Source organism: Beta vulgaris, chromosome 5 (assembly GCF_026745355.1).
Source record: "Beta vulgaris subsp. vulgaris cultivar EL10 chromosome 5, EL10.2, whole genome shotgun sequence".
In the NCBI taxonomy this organism is placed as follows: domain Eukaryota; kingdom Viridiplantae; phylum Streptophyta; class Magnoliopsida; order Caryophyllales; family Amaranthaceae; genus Beta; species Beta vulgaris.
Genome location: NC_079206.1, coordinates 20,840,377 through 20,862,426, shown reverse-complemented (window position 1 = coordinate 20,862,426; position 22,050 = coordinate 20,840,377). Strand labels below are relative to the sequence as shown.

At 38.6% G+C, this 22,050-nt stretch overlaps 2 protein-coding genes across 21 annotated transcripts; both read right to left on the bottom strand.

Annotated features, from left to right (window-relative positions):
* Positions 1–9,577: 9,577 nt before the first annotated feature.
* LOC109134877 (uncharacterized) lies at positions 9,578–12,096 on the bottom strand. Its single transcript, XM_019249269.3, has 5 exons — positions 12,060–12,096; positions 11,683–11,801; positions 10,708–11,083; positions 10,380–10,588; positions 9,578–10,283 (listed from the first exon to the last, which is right to left on the bottom strand). Exons 1-5 carry the CDS (start codon positions 12,094–12,096, stop codon positions 9,675–9,677), a joined length of 1,350 nt encoding a protein of 449 aa, XP_019104814.3. The 3' UTR covers positions 9,578–9,674.
* Positions 12,097–13,133: 1,037 nt separating this feature from the next.
* LOC104893064 (protein FIZZY-RELATED 3) lies at positions 13,134–21,379 on the bottom strand. 20 transcript variants are annotated; one of them, XR_007274443.2, is made up of 8 exons: positions 21,066–21,363; positions 20,811–20,843; positions 19,576–19,621; positions 18,096–18,152; positions 17,801–17,995; positions 16,288–16,380; positions 15,959–16,005; positions 13,134–13,326 (listed from the first exon to the last, which is right to left on the bottom strand). XR_007274443.2 is itself a non-coding variant. In XM_048644734.2 (7 exons), exons 1-6 carry the CDS (start codon positions 21,071–21,073, stop codon positions 16,300–16,302), a joined length of 420 nt encoding a protein of 139 aa, XP_048500691.1. In that variant the 5' UTR covers positions 21,074–21,362; the 3' UTR covers positions 13,134–13,326; positions 16,288–16,299. The 20 variants fall into 20 exon arrangements, 6 of the variants coding, with proteins under 6 accessions (XP_048500691.1, XP_048500694.1, XP_048500692.1 ...); XR_008969390.1 differs by having other exon boundaries at positions 14,085–16,380; XR_007274442.2 differs by having other exon boundaries at positions 15,959–16,380.
* Between the last annotated feature and the right edge of the window lie 671 nt (positions 21,380–22,050).

The window sequence follows — 22,050 nt, the reverse complement described above, 5'->3', positions numbered from 1 at the left end:
GTGATGCTCGTGGTGGCGCCGGTTGGGTTAGTTTTTGAGATATGTGGTTTTCGAACTACTTGTAAAAAAAAAATTGTTATTATTATTATTAAATAATTTACAGCAGTAATTTAGTTAGTAATTTAATAATTTTTATGAAGTTTAAGTAGTAGTGTATAGTGGGTTTTGCCTACTAGTAAAGGTTTTCAAGATTTTGACCCAAAATTGATTTTAAAGCCTTTTCAAACAAAAAAAATCAACTTTGTTAGTATTTTTAAAGATGCTGATTTTTATTTACTAGTAGCCTTGAATTGTTGTTTGAAAGTACTAATTGATGGTACTTTATTGTTGGTAGGTTTCAAGCATAATAAAAGCCAGTCAAACTTTTGACTGTTGATTTTTGTACTATCAAGATACATACACTTGACTTTGACCTTTGACTATAGTATATTAAAGGTTATTTATTGAGCATGAGGATTTTTGAAGCTAGGGCTTGCCTAAGAATATTTTATTGAGCATGGTCTCATTTGAGGTTATATATTTTATTAAGCATGGTCTCATTTGAGGTTATATATTTTATTGAGCATGGTCTCATGTGAGGTTATATATTTTTATTGAGCAAGGTCTCATATAAGTTATTATTTTATTGAGCAAGGTTCATTATAAGTTAATATTTTATTGAGCTGGTCTCATTGAATTATTATTTATTGAGCAAGGTCTCATGAGAAGTTATATTTTTGTTGGGCAAGGTCTCACAAGTTTTCAAGTTATTGAGCAAAGTCTCACAAGTTAAAGTTATTGAGCAAGGTCTCACAAGTAGTTGAATCATTGAGCAAGGACTCAATTGATTGGATCATGGATCCTTAAGAAAGTAAGAAAAGGACTCATGGAGTCATTAAAGTAATAAGATGAGCAAGGTCTCAAAGAATTTAGAATTGAGTTAATTATGGTGTTTGTTGCATTCACTTGTTAAAGAAAGATAAGAAATTATTTATTTGCTAGATGTATTATTGTGATTGTCGTCACATAATGGGCTTTGGCAATAAAACTCTTGGGATGGATCCCCATGAGTATTGAACATAAGGGGGAGTTAGTGTGAAACTATACTCCTGCATATAGCTTAGCATGACGATGCTAATGCTTTTATTTTATCAAGCAAGTTTATGGAATTCCAATTATCAAGATCTTTGAGTGGACTAGACGTCACTCGTATTTTTATCTCTGAGATGTTGAGTCTAGAGGCTCACTCTCACCCTCTTCATTACTAACAAGCTTAAAATTCTCGAGTCAAGTTATTTAAAGTTCATGGAACTTTAGTAAGAGGTGTGGGATCTCTTACACAAAGAATAGTAGCCCGTATGACTCCAAAAGGAGGACGGTGCCCGTTCATTGCCAAATAATAATAAAAGAAAGTATTTAGTAAGTACAGTTATGTGCTTGTCGCATGTAGAGTCATAAAAAGAGCAAGCCGAAGTTGAGGATTGCATGCATTATTAATTGCATCAGTTAGTTGTACTCAGCATTGCTGATGTATGTGCTTCTTGTTTTTTTTTTTTGTTGTTGTTTTTCCTCAACGACCCTGTGATGACCATTTGGCGAGCAGAGTTTAGTGAAGAAGTTGCAGGTACAAGTTCTTGATGTGCATGGAAATCATAAGCATTCGGATGGGAGTTTTAGTATACAAGTACTTTATTATTTAAGTTATCTTGAATTTTATGTTTGATTTTACTTGACCAATGGGGTCAAGGTTTGACTTTTAAAGATGGGACTAGTATGGGATAGTCTCTGAGATTGTAACTCATTTACATACTTTCTTATTTCAGTTGTATTAAAATATTTCCAGTTTATTTTAAAAGACTTCCGCTGTATTCTCTGATTAGTTTATAAAAGGAGGACTCGTGGGGGTGTTACAGTTTTGGTTACTGGGTGTGGCCAACCTGACGTCCAATGTCGGATTTTTGTGAATATGTTACATGATTCTTTGCGAATCCCTATTTGTGCCATGGTTGATTTCAATGCGTACGGGATCGAGATTATGAAATCCTTCAAGGTTGGTTCATCTTACTTAGCATATGAAAGTTACAAATTAACTGTTCCTAGCTTGAAGTTTGTTGGACTCTCTAGCCATGACATACAAGAATGCAATATTCACATCAGTAAACTCACAGACATGTCTCTTACAGAGATACAAAAAGCAAAAAAATTAAAAGATGAGAAGTGGGTGAAAGATACAAATGGTGTTAACGATTCACTTTAGTGTAATATTGAATGGAAGAAGAGAGCTGACCTTGAGATTTTGGATATCGAAAAACGATTTTCTTTTTCTTGCTAAAGAATATCTTTCTAAGAAGCGTTGAAGTTGGAGTCACTGTTGTTGTAGCCTAAAAATCAACGGCTATTACGCTGACACGTGGCCTCATCAGAGCCTTACATGTGGCATATATGCAGGGGAGTAAAGTACAAAGGGCCTGAAGGTGACAGGCCTAAAAGTACGTTTCTCTGAAGAAAGCGTACTAAAGGTCCTTCTCCTGGCCCCAAACATTGTACTTAGGCCCAGTAAAAATGATCTACACCTTTATATGAAGGTGAGGTGTGCTGACCAATTAATTGCTGCCACTTGTCCCACTACTTTGATTAGCCAATCAGATGCTCCCAAATTAGGGTAACATCAAGGCACAGCAGTCATTTCAAACAGTATAAATAGTCCTTGATTTCAGGGTGAAAGTTACGTTTTTCAGAGCATAGTACTGTTACTCTGCCATAAATTCCTCTCTCTCTCTAAGAGTTCCTTTACCTCCCTGACATCTGACTTAAGCATCGGAGGGGGAAATACCACCCAAACCTCCAGGGTGGGTCCCTTTTTTGCAGGTTGCTGGTCAGGAGTCAGCATCGGGATTCGAACCAATCATTGTTGCACAAGTCTCTAGTTTTAAGAACCTTTCTTTGGGAGTGTGATATAAGTTTGCTAGTTTTACGCTACATAACATTTGGCGCCGTCTGTGGGGAGACACAGCAATGACGGATTGTCATTCATCGAATGTCGCGAGGAACAGGAGTTTTAGAGTTCAGGTTGATGATACCGTTGATGATGAGAGACCACCTCGTGGACGGGATCAGGGCCATGCTGCCGTTCATCTAGAGGGTAGGACTGTAACTCCAGTCATCCAAGAGAATCTTGACCGTCCAGTGACAGCTGGTCATTTGGAAAATGTGTTGAATGACTTCCAGGCAAGAATGGCCGCTGTTATGGAAAGAGCAGATTAAGAACAATATGTTGTTCTTTCAGATGAGTCCGGGAGGAGAGGCAGCTCACCGCTCAAAGGGCGATCCCAGGAGGGTCGTCCAGGACTAGTCGGCCCCTCGGCCGGCCAGAGTTGACTAGGCCGCCTTCCAAAGGAAAGCAGCCAGCTTTGTTAGTATTCTAGGAGGAAGATGGACTGGAAAACTGGTAGTCCGTCCAGCCGATAATATCCCTCCTACTGGTCACATGATGGAGGACTGATGCTAGGGAGTACTTGGAGGCAAGAGGGCGGCAGCCAGCAGCGTTCGCCTCTGGCTCCACCCATATATGAAGGATCCGTCCTTAAGGCTCCCGTCCAGAACAGTGGCGAAGCCGTGGCCATCAGCTCTTTCAGCCAAGGCAGAGAAAGACAGTTTTGCAGCCTATGGTGTACAGGCGTCAAGCCTTAGCTAACACCTCATCTAATCCGGTTTGAAAGAGTACCGTCAGGAGCACATACCCATTGAGGGCAGGTGGCGGCACTCCAGATCAATTGGCCACTCCTTTCTCGGTCAGGATCATGGAGTCCCCTCCTTTCCCAAAGGTTAAGCTCCCACCATTGAACCTTTTGACGGAACTACTGATCCGGACGATCACCTATCAGCTTACAAGCATCAGATGTATGTCCAAGGGTGGACGATGCTACTTGGTGTAAGAATTTCCCAGCTACTTTGAAGGAGTAGCGCAAAAATGGTTTAACAACTTGCCGCCTAACTCAGTGAATAACTTTACTGAACTTAGCATTCTATTCACCAGTCACTTTGTGGCTAATCGTCAGGAACAGAAAACAAGCATGCACCTGGGAAAGGCATCCAAGGTCCTAAGGAGGCCTTGAGAGGTTATGTGAAGAGATTAATCTAGAGCATTGCAGATCCAAGATCTGAATGCAGGTGTGGCGTTTGACGCCTTCATCAGAGGCTAAGACCAGGAAGTTTTAAGTTTGATTTGGTGAAGAAGAAAATCACTACTTTGACGGAAGCATTGAGGGAGGCTGAAGCATTCATTCATGCCACAGAGGTTGTGCTGAAGCAAAACAGCCAGAAGTGAAGAAAGTGAAGAAGCTGTTCAGCCAAAAAAGAATCCGCCCAAGAAGGCTGAGACTTGGGCATGACTTCTATGACCACCTCGTCCAAGAGAAGTAGGCGGTCAGAGCCGGCGGCCTCAGCTGAACCAATAGAGTTCAACAAAGATCAATATTCCATTTTGATGGAAATAAAAGATCAGCATGAGCTAAAGGCGCCGGCCGAAATGAAGACGCCTTATCGTAACAGGAACAAGAGCAAGTATTGTCATTTCACAAAGATTGTGGGCATGAAACCAATGAATGCAAGCATTTGAAGCGAGCTAGAAGAGTTGGCTCGAAAAGAAAGATGAACAATTACCTACCCTCGACAGGAAGGAAGTTTCAGAAAAGGGATAACCGTCAAGGAAGAAAGATGGACGGAGATAGCACGGATGATGATGTAGTATGGTCATCTCAGGAGGATTTGCAGCTGGAGGTCCAACAAATCGGCCACAAAAACTATTTGAGGGAACTCAGCCAGGTTATGCTCACCAACCAGGCCGAGTCTGATCCTTTTCCAAAAATAGTGGTCAGCGAGCTGGACCGGGGAATATAGGACGCCCATGATGATCCGCTGGTTGTGGAAATGAAGATTGCCAACCTAGGGTTAGGCGAATTTTGATTGATACTGGAAGCTCCACTGATATAATCAGTGCTGATTGTTTGTCCGTTAAATTTGACAAAAACGATTTGATGCCAGTAATCATCCTATAATTGGTTTTGGCGGAGGGGTCATCACCCTATGGGAACCGTCACATTGCCCGTCAGGGTTGGAGAAAAAGATGCGGCCAGGACGTTTTTGTGAAATTTTTGGTAGTACGAGACTTGACAGCTTATAATATCATTCTCGGACGACCTACCTTAAATCACATCAAGGCCGTCATTAATATGATGGAGGGAAGATTGGATCCCTTTATGGAGATCAGCAAGCTGCCAGAGAATGCTATCTCACCACACTCAAACCATATCTTGGGAAAGAAGGCAGAGTGTCCAAAGGTCAAGAAGATGATTCGGCCAAGAAGGTTAAAGGCCAGATTGTGAGCTCAGGCAAGAAGCTGAGAAGGTTCAAGAGGTGCCTCCTCCTGAGAGCAATCCGTCCATGCTTTTGCCTAGCAAGAAGAGAAAGTGTTTGGCAATTAAAGAAGAAAAACATTCATCTGAGATAATGGCTATAATGAGTCTGGGACTAGAACGTCCAGAACCGATGGAAAGTCCAGTAGAGATATGCTTAAACCCAGAGCGTCCGGAAAGGACATTAAAAATTGGATAAGTCTTGAGATCAGAGATTCAGGACGCCTTAGTTGCGTTGTTGCGAGAATTCGAAGATGTGTTTGCTTATGCTGTAGAAGAGATGCCTGGGATAGACCCTGAAGTGGCCGTCCATAAGCTCAACATTGAGCCAGGGCAAAAACCTATTCGGCAGAAGAAGAGGCACCTAGGGCCGGCCAGAAATAAGGCCGTTGATGAAGAAGTCTAAAAGCTGCTCAAGTCTAAGTTCATCCGGGAAACATATTACCCAGATTAGGTAGCAAATGTTGTGATGGTTCCAAAGCCGAATGGCACTTGGAGAATGTGTGTTGATTATACGGATCTGAACAAGGCTTGTCCTAAGGACAGCTTCCCGTTGCCTAAAATTGATCGTCTGGTGGATTCCACGGCCGGCATGCCCTGCTGAGTTTTATGGACGCCTATTCTGGCTTCCACCAGATTCCTATGTGGCCGGATGATCAAGATAAGACTTACTTCATTACTGAGAAAGGATTGTATGGATGGTGCCCTTCGGCCTAAGAAATGCGCCAGCCACATTTCAGAGGCTCATTAATACGGTATTTCAGCCACAGCTTGGGCGAAATATGGAAGCCTATATTGACGACATGATCGTCAAGAGTAAAGAAGAGAAAGATCATCTGGACGATCTGAGGGAAACCTTCCTCACTTTGAGGAAATTTAAGTTGAAGCTCAATCCACAGAAATGTGTGTTCGGTGTAGTTGCTGGGAAATTTCTGGGATTCTTGTGATCAGAGAGGGATTGAAGCAAATCCCGATAAAATTCAAGCTATTATGAATATGTCTTCGCCGTCCAAGGTCAAAGAAGTTCAGCGGTTGACGGGCTGTTTGGCTGCTCTTGGACGGTTTCTCTCAAAATCAGGAGACAAATGTCACCATTTCTTTGCTACTATCAAGAAGAATGCCAAGTTTGAGTGGTCGGAAGAAGTTGAGGTGGCGCTTCAGCAAGTAAAAGATCATCTTCGGCAGCTGCCCAGGTTGATCAGTCTGGCCGAAGGTGAAAAGTTGTATGTATACCTGGCTGTATCACCTTTCGCAGTAAGTGCAGTCCTCTTGGCTGAAAGAGACGCGGTACAGATACCCGTCTATTTTGTGAGCCATGTGCTGAAAGATGCAGAGAACAGATATTCGTCCATTGAAAAATTCGGCTTGGCTTTGTTGATGGCTAGCCGGAAGTTAAGGCCTTACTTCTTAGCCCAGAGCATTCTCGTATATACTGATCAGCCGCTGAGGCAAGTATTGCATAAAATGGATGCATCTGGCCGGATGTTAAAATGGGTTGTTGAGCTTAATATGTTTGATTTAACATTTGAGCCTAGAAAGGCAATCAAAGGCCAAGCTTTGGCTGATTTCATTGTAGAGCTTACTCGGCCTACAGTAGAAAGCGTCCAAGACCCGGCGAGGAAAGCGTCATTGGACCCTTATGGTGGATGGATCCTCAACTGCTAACGGATGTGGGGCAGGAATCATTTTTCAATCTCCAGAAGGGGACAAGTTTGAATATGCTATGAAGTTCAAATTACAATTCCAGGCGTCCAATAATGAAGCAGAGTATGAAGCTCTCTTGGCCGGCATAAAAATGTGCAAAGCGCTGGAGCCTTGGAAATTGAAGCTAAAACTGATCTCTGCTGGTCGTCAGCCAAGTCAATGGTGAGTTTGAATGCAAGGAAGCGTCCATGAGCAAGTATATGAATCTGGTAAAGAGATCAAGTCTTTAAAGAGTTCGTCCTAGATCAGGTGCCCGATCAGACAGAACCATCAGGCTGCTCTCTAAACTGGCCAGCTCGACTGAAGGAGACGTTCCTATAACAGTCTTCTGGGAAGTAAAGGCGGCCAAGAGCATTGAGGCCGGAGAAGTGCTGTTTCTCAGCCGCGAAGATGAGTGGATGACTCCAATCATTGAATTCAAAAAACTGGCCGTCTGCCTCTTGACCCAACTGAAGCCAAGTATGTGAAAGCAAGGGACAAGTGGTTTGAGTTGTGGAATGAGACTCTATACAAGAAATCCTACAATCGGCCTCTTCTCAAATGTATCAGCCGAAAGGAAGGTCTGGACGTTTTAAAGGAATTGCATGAGGGAGCTTGTGCTTCCCACATTGGAGGAAGAGCTTTGGTAGAGAAGGCTCTCAGGACGGGCTACTTTTGGTCGTCCTTAAAAGAAGACGCGTTGCTATACGCTAAGAAATGTGATAGTTGCCAAAGGCATGGTAATATCTATCAAAAACCGTCCAATTACTTGACTCCCATTCTCTTTCCTCTTCCCTTTGCTAAATGGGGGATGGACATCCTTGGGCCTTTTCCAATTGATGCCGGCCAGAAGAAATTTGTAATAGTAGCTGTGGACTACTTTACAAAATGGGTTGAAGCTGAGGCATTAAGGGGAATCACCACTAATGACGTCAAGGGGTTCATCTGGAGGAACTTGATTACAAGGTTTGGGATGCCCCAGTCGATCGTCTTTGATAATGGGCCACAATTTGAGACACCAAAGCTCCGTCAATGGTTGGCTGATCAAGGAATCAAGGCTCACTTTGCCGCAGTAGCTCATCCGCAGGCTAATGGGCAAGTTGAGGCTTTCAACAAGATTCTTTGGCCGGGATAAAAAAGAAGTTGGACAATGCAAAGGGGCTTTGGGTAGAAGAATTGCAGCTGGTCTTATGGTCAATAAGGACAACGGCCAAGAATTCCACAGGAGAGACTCCTTTTATGATGGTATATGGCTCTGAGGTCGTCCTTCCTATTGAGGTTGAGGAACCCACTTTAAGAGTAATGATGTACTCAGAAGACGCTAACTGGGCAGCTCTTAGGACGGCTCTGGACTTAGTTCCTGAAGTCAGGGGCAATGCTTTGCTGAGAATGCAACTATACAAGTTGAGAATGGCAAGAGACTTCAACAAAAGAGTTGCAAGGCGTCCGTTAAAGCTGGGAGACCTCGTCCTAAGAAAAATGGAAGCGGTCGGCTGAGCCAAAGAGTTAGGCAAGCTTTCTCCTAACTGGGAAGGACCCTACAAGATAATCGAAGTAGTTCAGAATGGCACCTTTCGTCTAGAAGGTTTGGACGGACGTCCCATTCCTAGGACGTGGAATTCTGACACTTTGAAGAAATACTTTGTTTAGGGCATCCTGCTAAATTGTAATCTTTTATTAAAATATTACAAAGAAAAAGTAGAATGTATACATGTATCTTGACTATTCGTCAAGCAAACTTCATATAATACAGCTCTACTTCTCTATGACTTTGTTTGATTTATTTGTTTAAAGTTATATACAATCGTCCAAAGTCACTTAATTTAACATATTATCGTCCTTAAATGGATAAATATGTAAGATTTGGCCGGTTGTTTACTTAAAGAGTTGAACATCTCCTGAACAAGGTCGGCTGGAAATAGGACGCCTTAGTAAAGGTATCCTACTTTCCGTCTAAAAGCCACAAAATTTCGAAATAACAACCTTAGTAAAGGAACAAGTTATTTCATAATTTAACAAAGATGGACGAGTTACAATCATTCTTAGCAAAACGTCCAAGTTACTTAAAAAATTATCCTCTTAACTCCTTCTTGAACAGGGAAAAGTTATAAAAACTCTTCGTCCAAGAAGGGGGGCATATAGGGGCATAATTTATAAATTAACTAAGTCTTTGTCCAATGACGAATGATACCCAGGTTCTGGCCGGACAAACTATTGACTTGGTAGTTTTTGAAACTCAAAAATTAAACTAAGTCTTTGCTTGAGCATCTGGTGATGAGCATCCAGAAAAGAACTATTGGGTCAGATGAAAAATGGTTGACGAATTACTTTCATACTTAGATATTAATGAAGGTTGTAAATATAATCAGCCAAAAGAGTTGATTAGATCGGCCAAATATTATGACGAGTTGCTTTTGTACTTTGTATAAATATGGGGTTGTAATGTAAGACGTCAAAAACAGTAAAGCATAGAGCAAGAGAGATTGAAAAAGATAGCTTTTCATAAATGTAAAAAAGATGATTACAACCTAATTCATCTAAGTACAAGAAAGAAAGAAAAAAGGTACAAGTGGCCCACGGCCAAGATACAACAAAAGACTAGGCGGCAGGAGGATCATTGTCCTCTTCGTCCTGAGCCTCCATATCGTCTTCTCCTTCTTCGTCCTCAGAAGATTCTTCAAAGACGGGAAGGTCTGCTCCAGATATGGTGGCCTTGTGCAAGGCTTCTTGGAACTCCAGCCGACGAGCATATCTGGGGATATCCTCCTCCTCGGCCAGCATACCAAAGGCCTGCACCGCCCATTCTTTTGAGGTATCTATGACGGTGTTCATAGCCTCCTTAGCAGCAGCAACGGTGTCCGCAACCTCAGCGCGAAGGGCTTGGTTCTTTACCTTCAGGACGAGGTTCTCCTTGTAAAAATCTGCAGCCATGGTCATGATTGAGTTCCTCTCGTCCGTCAGGGCACGTTCCAAAGATGCCCATTCGTCTAGCATCTCCGTCAGCCGAAGGAGATAGACTTTGATCTGAGATTCCAGCTCGGCCGATCGTTTTTCCAAAGCAATCTTGGTTTGCTGATGCAACACCTCTTGCTCGGAAATAACAAACTGAGCATGGTCAGCGGCCGCCGTCACATCTTGGACGAGCTTTTTGTTTTCTTTTCTGAGCTCCTTCGCCCAATCTTCCGTTATCATGCTGCGAGCAAAGAGCTGAAAGAGGAAGGAGGATAGAAAAGTCAGGACGAATGTTAGAAAAATTAATATATATCTCAAGTATGGAATCGGAGCGTCCAAAGAGAAGCTTACCTCTGCAGCCAGCTGAGACATGTAGCCAACATGCCCTGAAGAGGCTCCCCTTAAACCCTTTATGTAAGGCTCAGGGAAGCATTTGAAGAGCTCCAGCTTGAGCTTCTCCCTTTTGGCCGGGCTCATCCTCGTAAAGGCGGCCGAAGCTTCGTCATCAGAGAGGACGGGAGAGCCGGCTAGAGCCTGCTCAGCTTTGCCCTTTCCCTTATCTGAAAGAGTTGACTTGTCAGTATATTTGATGGGTATTACACCGCTCTGACGGTTGGAGGACTCATTGGCCGTCCACCAACGCGCAAGGTCCTAACAAAGTTTGAGTAATATGACTCACCAGAAGAAAGGGAAGCCGTCTTATAAGCTTCCGGCATTTGTTTTACCAACTTGGCAACCGGCTCGGAAAAAGTTGACCCGTCCACAGAAGTGTCCGGTTTCAGCTCGAAAACTTCCAGTTGAGCAAGGGCCTCTGGTTGCTCAGTCTGCTCGGCTGCAGAGTAGGGGATCAGGCTCCTCTCCTCAGTGGCCTCAGCGGCCGGAGAAGCATCCTCGGCCGGGATATTGATCACCACCTTTGGTGGAGGCCGGGCAGGTTTCTTCTTCTTGGCTGTGAAGCCTTTTGATTTTTTAGGAGGAGGTACCTCGCCAATTGGGGCCGACCTCTTCTTTGAGGTCGCCTTTTCCGCCAACGCTTTGGACGTTGGGGCGTTTTTCTGGAAAAAAGATGCAAGTTAGAACTCGTTCTGAGGTTATATTTTTATACACAGATTAAGAGTGCAAGGCATTCAGATATTGTTTTTGACGACTTGCTCATGGAAGGGGCAAAGCGTCCAAAGCACCCAAGACGGTTTCCTCTTTGAATAAGCAACGCGTGAATGAGGGATTTCAGACGACTTACCCTTTGCTGAAGCAAGGCGTCCAAAGCATCCAAGACGGTCTCCTCTTTGAAGAGGCAACGCGTCAAAGAGGGATTTCAGACGACTTACCCTTTGCTGAAGCAAGGCGTCCAAAATCAGTCAAGACGGTTTCCTCCTCGAAGAGGCAAAACGTCAAAGATGAATTTTGGACGGCTTGCTCTTTCCAAAGGCAAAGCGTCCAAAAACATCCAAGACGATTTGCTCTTCGAAGAGGCAAAGCGTCAAAGATAAGTTTCGGACGACTTGCTCTTTCCAAAGACAAAGCGTCCAAAAACATCCAAGACGATTTGCTCTTCTAAAAGGCAAAACGTCTTAAATCAGTAAGGACGGTTTACCCTCCATGAAAGTAGGACGTCCAAAAAAAAAAACATACATATATATATGTAATTATGTACCAGGGTGTCCGCTCTCTTTTCAGCGCCGGACTTGCTGAACTCCTTCCATAAGGAGTCTGTAAACTTGGACGCGCTCATGTCGCCTTTCCAAGATTTTCGTAACTTTGCCTTGGCTGAATCTGCATAAGAAGAGAAAATATCAATTTTCTGAACACAGGACGAGGAAGTTTTTCCCTTAGAACTTTTGAAGGATACTAGTGGTTGGCCCGCGCGCTACGCGCGTGCATGGCTTGGAGTAGCTAGATTGACATCAATGTTAGTCAACTTACCTACTATAATTTCTTGTTATTATAAAAATCGAATATATGTCACGAGAAGCACATTTTTTTTCTTCGGGGAACTTCCTTTTCTTTATCTATTGATATAGATATTGCTACTTTCAGTTTCAGCCAAGAAAATTTCATATCCCCTCATATTTTTCATTCCATATAGTCATATCCCCCCATGTCATTTCTCTATTTTGCTAGTGAATCTTCTTTAGACTATCAAGGTGAAAAAATATTGTATTTAGAATCCCTTTATATACAATACCAAATTTTAACAAATTTGCTTTTCATATGGGATAAGCCAAAAAATCCCCATGTAATTACACATATTATACAAAAATGCTTTGATAAACCTAAATTTTTATGTTTGAACATTTCAATTTAATACTCAGAAACATAATTATATAGGAAGATCGCATTACCACAAAATGTTGTATTGGTTACAATACAAGCCAAAGTTTACTCTTGCTAATGTCGCGAGATTTATGTGTTCTATAACAGTAAGGATTTTAAGGATTTTTTTTCAAGTCCAGCATATCGATTCCTTTTACTTGTGGATACTTTACCACTAGTAGCCCCCAGATCATTGCTATATGTGTGTACGTTTGCATACAAGTAATTGTAACTCTACATTTTTTTTCTTAATAGTTTGCGTCTTCCTTATCTCCAGCTTTGCAAAGTTTAAACTTTAGGTACTGACTTTGTTGTAGTCTAGGATTTAGGTTAAACTTCCCAATTCTACGATTGAAAAAAGGTTTGTGCATAAACATTCTTATCATCATTTAGCTTTAAGTGGTGATAACCTCTAATATCTTGTAATAGAAAAGGAAAAAGATTTTTATATTATCGCTTTTTGTATTTGCGAATAGAAAAATATTGTTCATAACATCCAAGAAAAATATGTCAGAACTTACAAGTATTAAGAAGGTGGATTTCGAATTTATATGATTATTGATTTACTGATTTTTCCTAACATAATCTAGTGTTTGTTTTATTGACATTAAAAACGAAAATAGCTATAAGATATCTAACAAAGTGGATTTATTTGATGTCCGATTAGAAAAATGTAGACATCGACACTTTCTAAAGTAGAATTATTTGATTTCACCCTAGTTAATATAACTTTCCATGAGACGTCTTTTTTTAATCAGTGAAATAAGCAAGATCATGAAAAAGAATTTGACATAAAAAGAAAAATAGCAAATTATTGATGATATATATGCTCATAAAATATCACTAAATTATACAAAGAGTTAGTATGTGCTACGAGTGGTATTGTTTATGAACCAAAAAAGAGCAAATTACTAAAAGAAACTTGGTGAAGTCACGGCCGCCTCCCAACTCGTTGCCAATTTAGACGCTGAGTTGCTTGTAATTCCTAAAATTATATATACTTGTGTTAGACAACAAAATCAACTATAAAACTTATATATACTTGTTTTAGACACCAATTCCTACAAAAATCTACCACATTTTTTAAAAAAAAAGAGTGAGTTTGAGCATACGATTAAGTAAAAAAAGTTTACATAACCATTAAATAATAATTGAACACATGAAATAAAACTTTACACAGATGAAATAAAACTCTAGGCATTACGAATAGAGGGCATGAAAGAAGTTTTGAAACATCTGATTCAAAGTAGTAGTACTACATGCAATAACTATATACATATATATAGCCACTTTATATTTGAAGGGGAAATATAATGAACAAATAAGGCCCCTCCAACATCCAACAATATCCCACAGAAACCATCTTCTTTCCTCTTAATATTTCCAATCTTATAGTATTGTAATTTTTCAAAATTGTTCCTTTTTTCTCTCCAATTCTTAGTTCTAATGTTTTGGTAGAGAATATATTTCAACCATGAAACCCTTTCCAGCTCTATTTTCCTCTAAAAAAAATCCTAGAAGCAAACATCCATCCAGGTCCAGATATGTTCTTGTAACTCTCTAGATAAATTGTCGTTGTAACTCTCAATATTAATTGGTGGTTTTCTGCTTAAACCACTAATTAATGGGTTATGCAGCTCATAATGATTGAGGAAACTACAAAGGTAAGTTTTTACCTGAGCATAGAGATAAAAATCAATTGACATAAAATGAAGAATTGCAAAGATGCTAAAGATTTCATACTTGTTGGTTGATGGCTAAATAGGTTGCTAAATCATTTGAAACAACATATAAGTGTCCTCTAGCATGCCGAAAAATACTTGTATTCCTCTCCACTACATCTTCAATGTTCATATTCCTAATATACCACACCCCTAGTCATATAAAGGATACATGTTAAGAGCTATGTATCACTGATTCTTAAGAGTATATCTAAAAGAAAGATGAAGACTTAGTTTACTTTATAGTTTATAGCAAAGACCAAGCTAGTATCTTCCTAGTGTTGTAGCAATTGTAGTTTATAAAATATGATCTAAATCAAGTGCTTCTCCTCCTCTAGGCCTAGTGATCGAACTCTCATCCTATAAAACCTTATACTCGCTATCTTCCAAGTAACAAATATGTGAAATACCAGCGCCATGCATTAAAGCTATATATGAAGTATATGATATACAAAGTAGATGATATACGAAAGATCAAAAGCAAAGATATAATCTTCAAGACTAAGCTAATAAAACGAAGGCATTGCGTTTACAGACAAAGGTCAGAGAGTCATTTTCTGCAGTAATTAAGCTTATTGAAATGCTTCAAAGTAACATCAAATAAAGTAGGATGAGACAGCAACTCATACGGATTGCATCCCTCTATCCCCGCTAAAAAATTCATGTTCTGGGTCTTTGTTAGTGTGAGATCCTATGTAAATTCATCTAAAACGAAGCGATACGAAAGAGATGTAATCAGAAAGTCGTTGAAAATAAAGGGTAACAAAGCATAATTAATTATTAAGAAAATAAAGTGATACCTCTATTTGATTTAAGACATTCTAAGTAAATACCCTTAACTCATTTTACCATCCATCAACCATAACCAACACACATTATGTCTGTGAGACTGTAACATTAGAAGTCTTCATCATATACTCTATATATTCAAATAATTGTTTTCTCCACATGATGATTACCGATTTGAGTGTCAGGCATAGGTAAGTATCCAAGATTCTTACATGGAAAACTCATAGGATACAATGCTAAGGTCACAAATGTCAAAAGTTATGAAGTGGACATGGGGGCAAGGATGATTTCATTTGTTATTCAAGAATATACAAGTATGAGATTATTTTAAAAAGCCTAATTTTGCCAAAATAAAAAATGTGTGCCTTAAGTGTCCATACCCATTTGGAGAGTCGGATTTACCACTTATATTGCGCAAGAATGAAGAGTACTCAACCCCAATAAAGTACACACTAACTCAAGGCACAATTCAACCCATAGAACTATTTAGTCTAGTAAACACTATACTTTCTTATATACTTCAAATACATTGATTTTTACGCACCTATTAATATGATGGCTTCAGCCTTGAACTACACAATTTCCTAACGAAGTAGCCTACACCCACCTAAGCCATAAATCATAACCAAATACTTATATCAGCTTACATCTCAAATCTCAGACTCCATCCAACCAAAAGTTGGTCATACTCTTAGTATATCGTAATTAGGGAGTTTCACATGTTTCCAAACCCTTTGTACAATTTGTATCCCTCGCTCCCACCATCTTTACCTCAATCAAACAAAGCGATGATATCACAAAACTCTACTCGAGATTTACTACTACATACTCTACTTGACTTCACAATATACATATTCATACCAAATGTGCTATGTTACTAATATCTTTGGACAATAGTGTAATAGTCAGCTACATGTTCATATTCTAAAACAATCACTCAACATAAATCTCCTCACTCTAGTCCATAAATTCTTAGAAAGCGTAAACTATCAAATCAAAACAAAATTGTGAGTTATAAATTATATCGTTCAATAGAGAAACTTGTGAATTGTAGAGAAAAGCTCATTGAAAGAAATTATCAATTTGAAATACTATTAGAAGACTCACAAGCTCAAGTCACCCACCCTACTCTTTGCTGAGTTAAGTTGAATCAACTGAAAACATGATTGAAAAATGAAGCAAATTCATAATGCAGAAAGAATGAATCAAATGCACCCTTTTCATAGACTTCCTCCGTTCTTATTTACATGCAACACTCACTATTTTGGATTGTTTTAATTTACTTGCGACACTACCTTTTTTTGGATATTCTTTCTCTCTGCAGCTCATCATCACATAAGTCACCTTTTTTTCTCTCTTTCTCTCTCATCACCTAAATTATTGTGCCTCCCCCTTTCGTTGAAAGTAAACAAGAACGAAGGAGATAATTAGTATACCTATAAGACGCGCTATAGGATTATTAAGAGTTGAATTCCAAGCTTGTGCAGCAATGGAAAGAGGTGAGTGATGCTGCTATTATCTTCCCAGGTTTGGACAAAATTTGCAAAAGAGGATTCAGTTGTAAAGAAATACATATTATATTGATCCAAATTACATGTTACTAAAATAATTATAGGACAAAGAAAGGCATAACCCTCAACAAGAACTAAAACATGTTACAAAGGAAAAAAGACAAGGGAGAATAATCACATCACTCCATTTCGTCAAAATGCCAACTTTGAAAATTTCTTCCCAATTCCCACATACAACGAATCACAATTACTTGCCCAGATATGGTATAAACAACATATCAATTTTAAATCCAATTTCTTATGATTATGCAAGTGAATCCTTTGTGACTGGTCTAAGAAGAATAAACTCAACTTCCAACGCGATGCAGATAAATGAAACTTGTTTCTTTTTATAATGATGTTACACTTATGACAGACCTTCGAGCACCCGAGCAAAATCTCTCTTATTTCGACTTTTGTTTTGTTTCCTCGTTTTCAAGCAATTAGTTTTATTATTAAGCATCAAAAGTTCTAATATCAGGTAAATTATCCTCTAAAGTTTTACAAGATCAGTAGAGGAACATATAAAGGACCATTTGTTTAATGGGACAGAGGAAGCATGTATGTTAACAGCGAAAACCAGCAGTCAATTTCATTAAAACGTAGCCTAAGTGGGTAGTCCAATCCTCTAGCGGCAACCATATATAGGTTTCATAACAGGAACACCCAACAAGAATGTCCCAACTAAGGTCTGCATCTCAAGAACCAATGAACCATCATGCAATATCTTGTTCATGATGCAGTTATAATCAAATTAAACCACATGCCGCACTTAACTCAGTAACCTAGCAAAAGCCAAATGATTACTGAATATGCCTTTTGCTCCCTCATTTAAAAAGTTCAGAAAAAATGCATAGCAAGCTATTAAAAGCAACTTGATTCCTTGTCTATAGCTGATACAAGGACATGAACTCAACGAAAATGAGAAAAGTCGTTCAACTCACAAACATCACAAACCAAAACTCATGGAATATAATATTGCCTCCAAACTCAAAGCACGCATAATATAAAACAATAATAATCAATATCATTCATTGCAGTCATAATAAATTCATCTATTTTTTCTTTAACTTACTAATTAACTAAGAACATACTACATCTGGAATCTGGATTCCCACGAGTTCTATCATTAATTTCCTTTCTCAAACAAATTAGCCAAAAAAAAGCGTAGAAGAAAATCCTAACCCAAAAATTGCAAAAAAATTTCAGATTCCTATCTTTGCAAGTGAAGGTTACTTCCACACATTATATGATTATGAGAATATCCACGAGTGCTAACTATTTCGTTTACATTCTTACTCCATGCAAGATTGCATACCTTCAGAACAAATTTCTGCAAAATTTTAGCTCATCATAGTATACTGTGACAGCTATTATCAGATATTAGAAATTTACATACCTGACTTCCTGTATTAATACTATTTATCTGATTCCCATTTGTGGTATTCCAAAATAGAGTAGAACGATCTGCGGTACCACCTCCGCAAGTAAGAAGACCACTCTGGTGGGGTGACCAAGCTATGGCTTTCATAGCAGTTGTGTGCTCAGTTAGTTTCAGAATTGGCTGCTCACACTGCTGGTTCCAAACCGAGAGCTGAGATTTTCATGAAATATGTAGTCAAAATCAGTTTCAAGAACATCCTGCACTGTGGAAATTAGTTAGAACTTCTAAAGTTTGAACTCTACCAAATTACCTGATTGCCTCCTGATGTAAGTTCCCTATCATCCTGAGACCATTTTAACCCACACACCTAAAGAATTACATTACTGATGATATTGTTAATGATTACAAGCAAAGCAAACCTATTAAGGGAAAAGGGATCTGAATGAGTTTTTCTGTTCTATTTTTTCTAATTGCCTTAACAAAATCACTATTTTTCTTTGGGATATTCCATTTGGTACCATTGAATTTTTGGCTTTTCCATTTGGTACCACTATTATTTTAAAATTCCACATGATACCACTCTAGTTTAATATTAATCTTTATCATACCATTTTTTTTAAGTAAAATGTTAGTTAATGGTTAAACAAGAATACAAATTTTGTTTGTGTTTGCATGTTTCTATTTGCAATTGCAAAAATTTAATAAATTAAGATTTTAGGGTATCGTTTTAACCCTTAAAGCTCTATTTTTCAGTCAAAATTTTCATAAAAGTAATCATAATATTCTATGTCTTTTTATTGTCAAATATGACCTCAACTTTGACCTTAACGACTAAAATGATTACTAAAACCTTAACGCAAATTAAAACATGTACATCGAAGTAAAACTCTAGCCTATTCTAACTTAAATTAACACTTTACTTAGTTAAATGCTATAATAGAGAATAAAATCAAATTATAGTGGTACCATGTGGAATATCTGAAAAATAGTGGTACCAAATGGAAAAGCCAGAAGTATAATGGTACCAAATGGAATATCCCTTTTTCTTTTTGTTAATCAAGCTGAAATCAAATTAGTCAGCATCTAATTGCCTTAACAAAATCACTATATACATGAATACATCATAGCCCCCATACATCACCCCATGTTACTCACACTCTTCATATTACCTACTGTTTACTTGTGTCAAGTTATCGACATTTTAGGCCTAAACACATACATTAACAAAAATGCCAAAGAATTTGCCTGACAAAGCTGGTGTAGGTTCTGATTTCGAATAAAGCAAGCTATGGCGACTAACACCTCCTATACTAAAGATTCCAAAAACTTGATGGGTTTTCAAGCAGTCGCTCTTGTTAAAAGCATTATAGAGTCATTAACTAACAGGTGAACTATAGCAAACAAATAAAAAATGGAGACCATGCAGACAAGAATATTATTACAGTGAAATATGGTCACCATGCTCTTGAATCAACTGCAACTAAGTGAGAGAGACATCAAAACCATATTTGGGAAGGCTTAAAAGCTCCCTAAGATCCTGAAAAAATATGGTGTATTAAGACCTTCACAAATATAGATCTTCAAAGCAACATATATAGTAACCTAGAAAGTAAAAACTAACAAACCTATTGGCTGAAGTAACGGGTTTGTTCTTTGTTCTCTGTGGCTATTTTGAACAGGCCACCCTTAAATATCTAATGTACAATTAAGATGTCAGCCAATTATCATACAGTATATCTACTTCATAATAAATAAGGCAGAGATAAAAATAGGTCAAAAGAATTGCTAACCTGCATCCTGTATATTTTTTCATCAATTGTACCAAATGTCATCAATCTGTAAACCAAAGCATCTTTCTGAACAGCGAAACTTACTATTATGCAACAAAACATTAAGCCATTAACTGATTAATATAATGAAATAGTACATGGTTCTACTTTATTCCTAAATATTGTTTTTCTAGGTACTTCTTTATTCATAAAGATTCAAAGAGTTCCAAATTTTGTTTTTAACAGTGTTGTTCGAGTTAAAAGAACTGAAAGAACATACGCGGAGACCATTAATTCACATTTAGTTTTAATTCATGCAACAATTATGAAGATAAAGAAAGAGACTTTGGTAGTAAAGGTCTAGTTTTACTTTCTCAAATCGACAGAATTCTACATAGCACACGAAATAAATCAAAAAATATATAGATGGTTTGAGATCAAACCATAAACACACACCACGTCCATATATATAGAAGTCAATAGGCAGAGGATTGGAAGAACTGAGTCAGAGCGTCAGGCGTAACTAAACTCAACAGGAGATTGCATCCAAGCAATTTTTTCAAGTGATAACAATTCGATTTCTTTCACCATGCAGCAGCAATGGTGAAAACTAAACCGACATAGCAACGCTACACTGACCAAAAATGAAATAAGCTGGTGATTTCCAACATGTTAGCTAAATTAGACTTTTGTTTAGTTAAAAAAATCAATTTGATTAACCCATTCAATTAGATAATTCATGTGAGAATTGAATTTTTAAATGCATAAAACATGCTCTAACTTTCAGAAAGTTCAGATTTGCAAATAAAGAAAAAGCGAGAGTTTGCAAAACCTGGACTAACTCTTGAAAATCTAAACAAGCTTAAAGTTTCTATACAAATAACCCCTTTTATTTAAAAATGTTGAATGAACTCATATGATCAATTGGTTAGGGTTAGACGGTTAGTGTCTCGAAACAGTTTGATATCATTTAGTTAGGTTGGTGTCAAAAGGTCATCAACTACATTATCCTTGGTAGAAACATAAACCCTGCACAGCTCAACCTATCAATTCTTCAAGCAGAGAGCATACTCTACACCCACAATCAAAGTATGTACCATTTCTAATCTACTCATATAGGCTAGGATGATCCCTCACCCACATTTCCATATCTTAACAATTAACAATTAATATTTCCACATTTCCATATATATATAATTTTTTTAAAAAACACCGTAGATCTAAAAGATGGAATGAAAGTGGAGATGAATTATTACCGTAATTTTGATCTTAACCGTATCTTGCAAAATCTGAAACAAGGAAAGAATTGAAAGTCGAATTAGGTTGCGATTCTCAATCAAAAATTAAGCAGCAAAAAAAGATAAATAGAAGGAAAGAGAAAGATGAATGTTGATGAAGAAACATTAAGAAAAGATTGAAGATAATTAAATTTTTACAGAGTTCATACATTATTTATGATAATAATACCTAGAAAATATCAACAAAATCAAAGAAAGATAACAAAAAAGTACCTCGCCATCGTTGGGCAGAAAGTAGATGAAGAGATAGTAACCAGAAAAATTCTCCTAAAATCCAGATTGGAAGTAACACTTTTCGAATCAATTCAATTTTCTTGCTTTTATGAGGAAGAAGATGATATTTTGTTCAATTAAATCTCCATAGCGAGGAGAGAGGAGAGAGGAGAGAGGAGAGAGGAGAGAGTTGAGGGATACATCGAAAGTAAAAGAGAGAGAGAAAGGGATAGGTTAGGAAGGTCCGATCAACGGCTGAGATGATGGGGTTTAGATGGATGGCTGAAAATGTCCCAATTTCTTATGAACAGTGAATTTCAAGGTTTTGTGACCCAGAACACTATTCATTTGAATAGTGTTGAACTTCCAACTTTTTAAGGGTGTAAGATACCTCTATCAGCGGCCGGCCTCAGTCCAGCCGCGATCAAGAAGTCGTCATTGTAGAACATCTCCTTGAAAGGGATCCAGTTGGACGGACCTCTAAAGGAGACGTCATTGATGGAATACTCTGAGGTTTTAAAGTATTCAACCAGGTGTTCAGCCGAGCTGTCCTCCAGCTCCAGAAAGGACGCAGTTCGTCCAGTATTGGTGGCACCCCGGCTGGTATCGCGGTAGCGTCTGGCCACAGCTTCGTTTGGAGCTTGGACGAATAAGAACTCGGCTTTCCAAGCATGCATTTTGGACGTCTTGTCCCAAGACGTCATAAAGCCTTGCCTATTGCAAACGCTCACCCAATCCCCATTAACAGTTTTGGGAACTTTGGAGACATAGTGTATTTGGGAGAAGGCCGCCATGGATGGCTGGACGCCCTTAAGCTCACAGACGGCTATGAAGGTTAGAATGTTTTGCCATGAATTTGGGGCAAGTTGGTTGAGTCCTATGTTATAATAATAAAGGATTCTTATAATAAAGGAATGAAGAGGAAAGCGTAGTCCGGCATCTAAAGCTAGACGGTAAACAGCAAAATGGCCAGCAGGAGCACTAA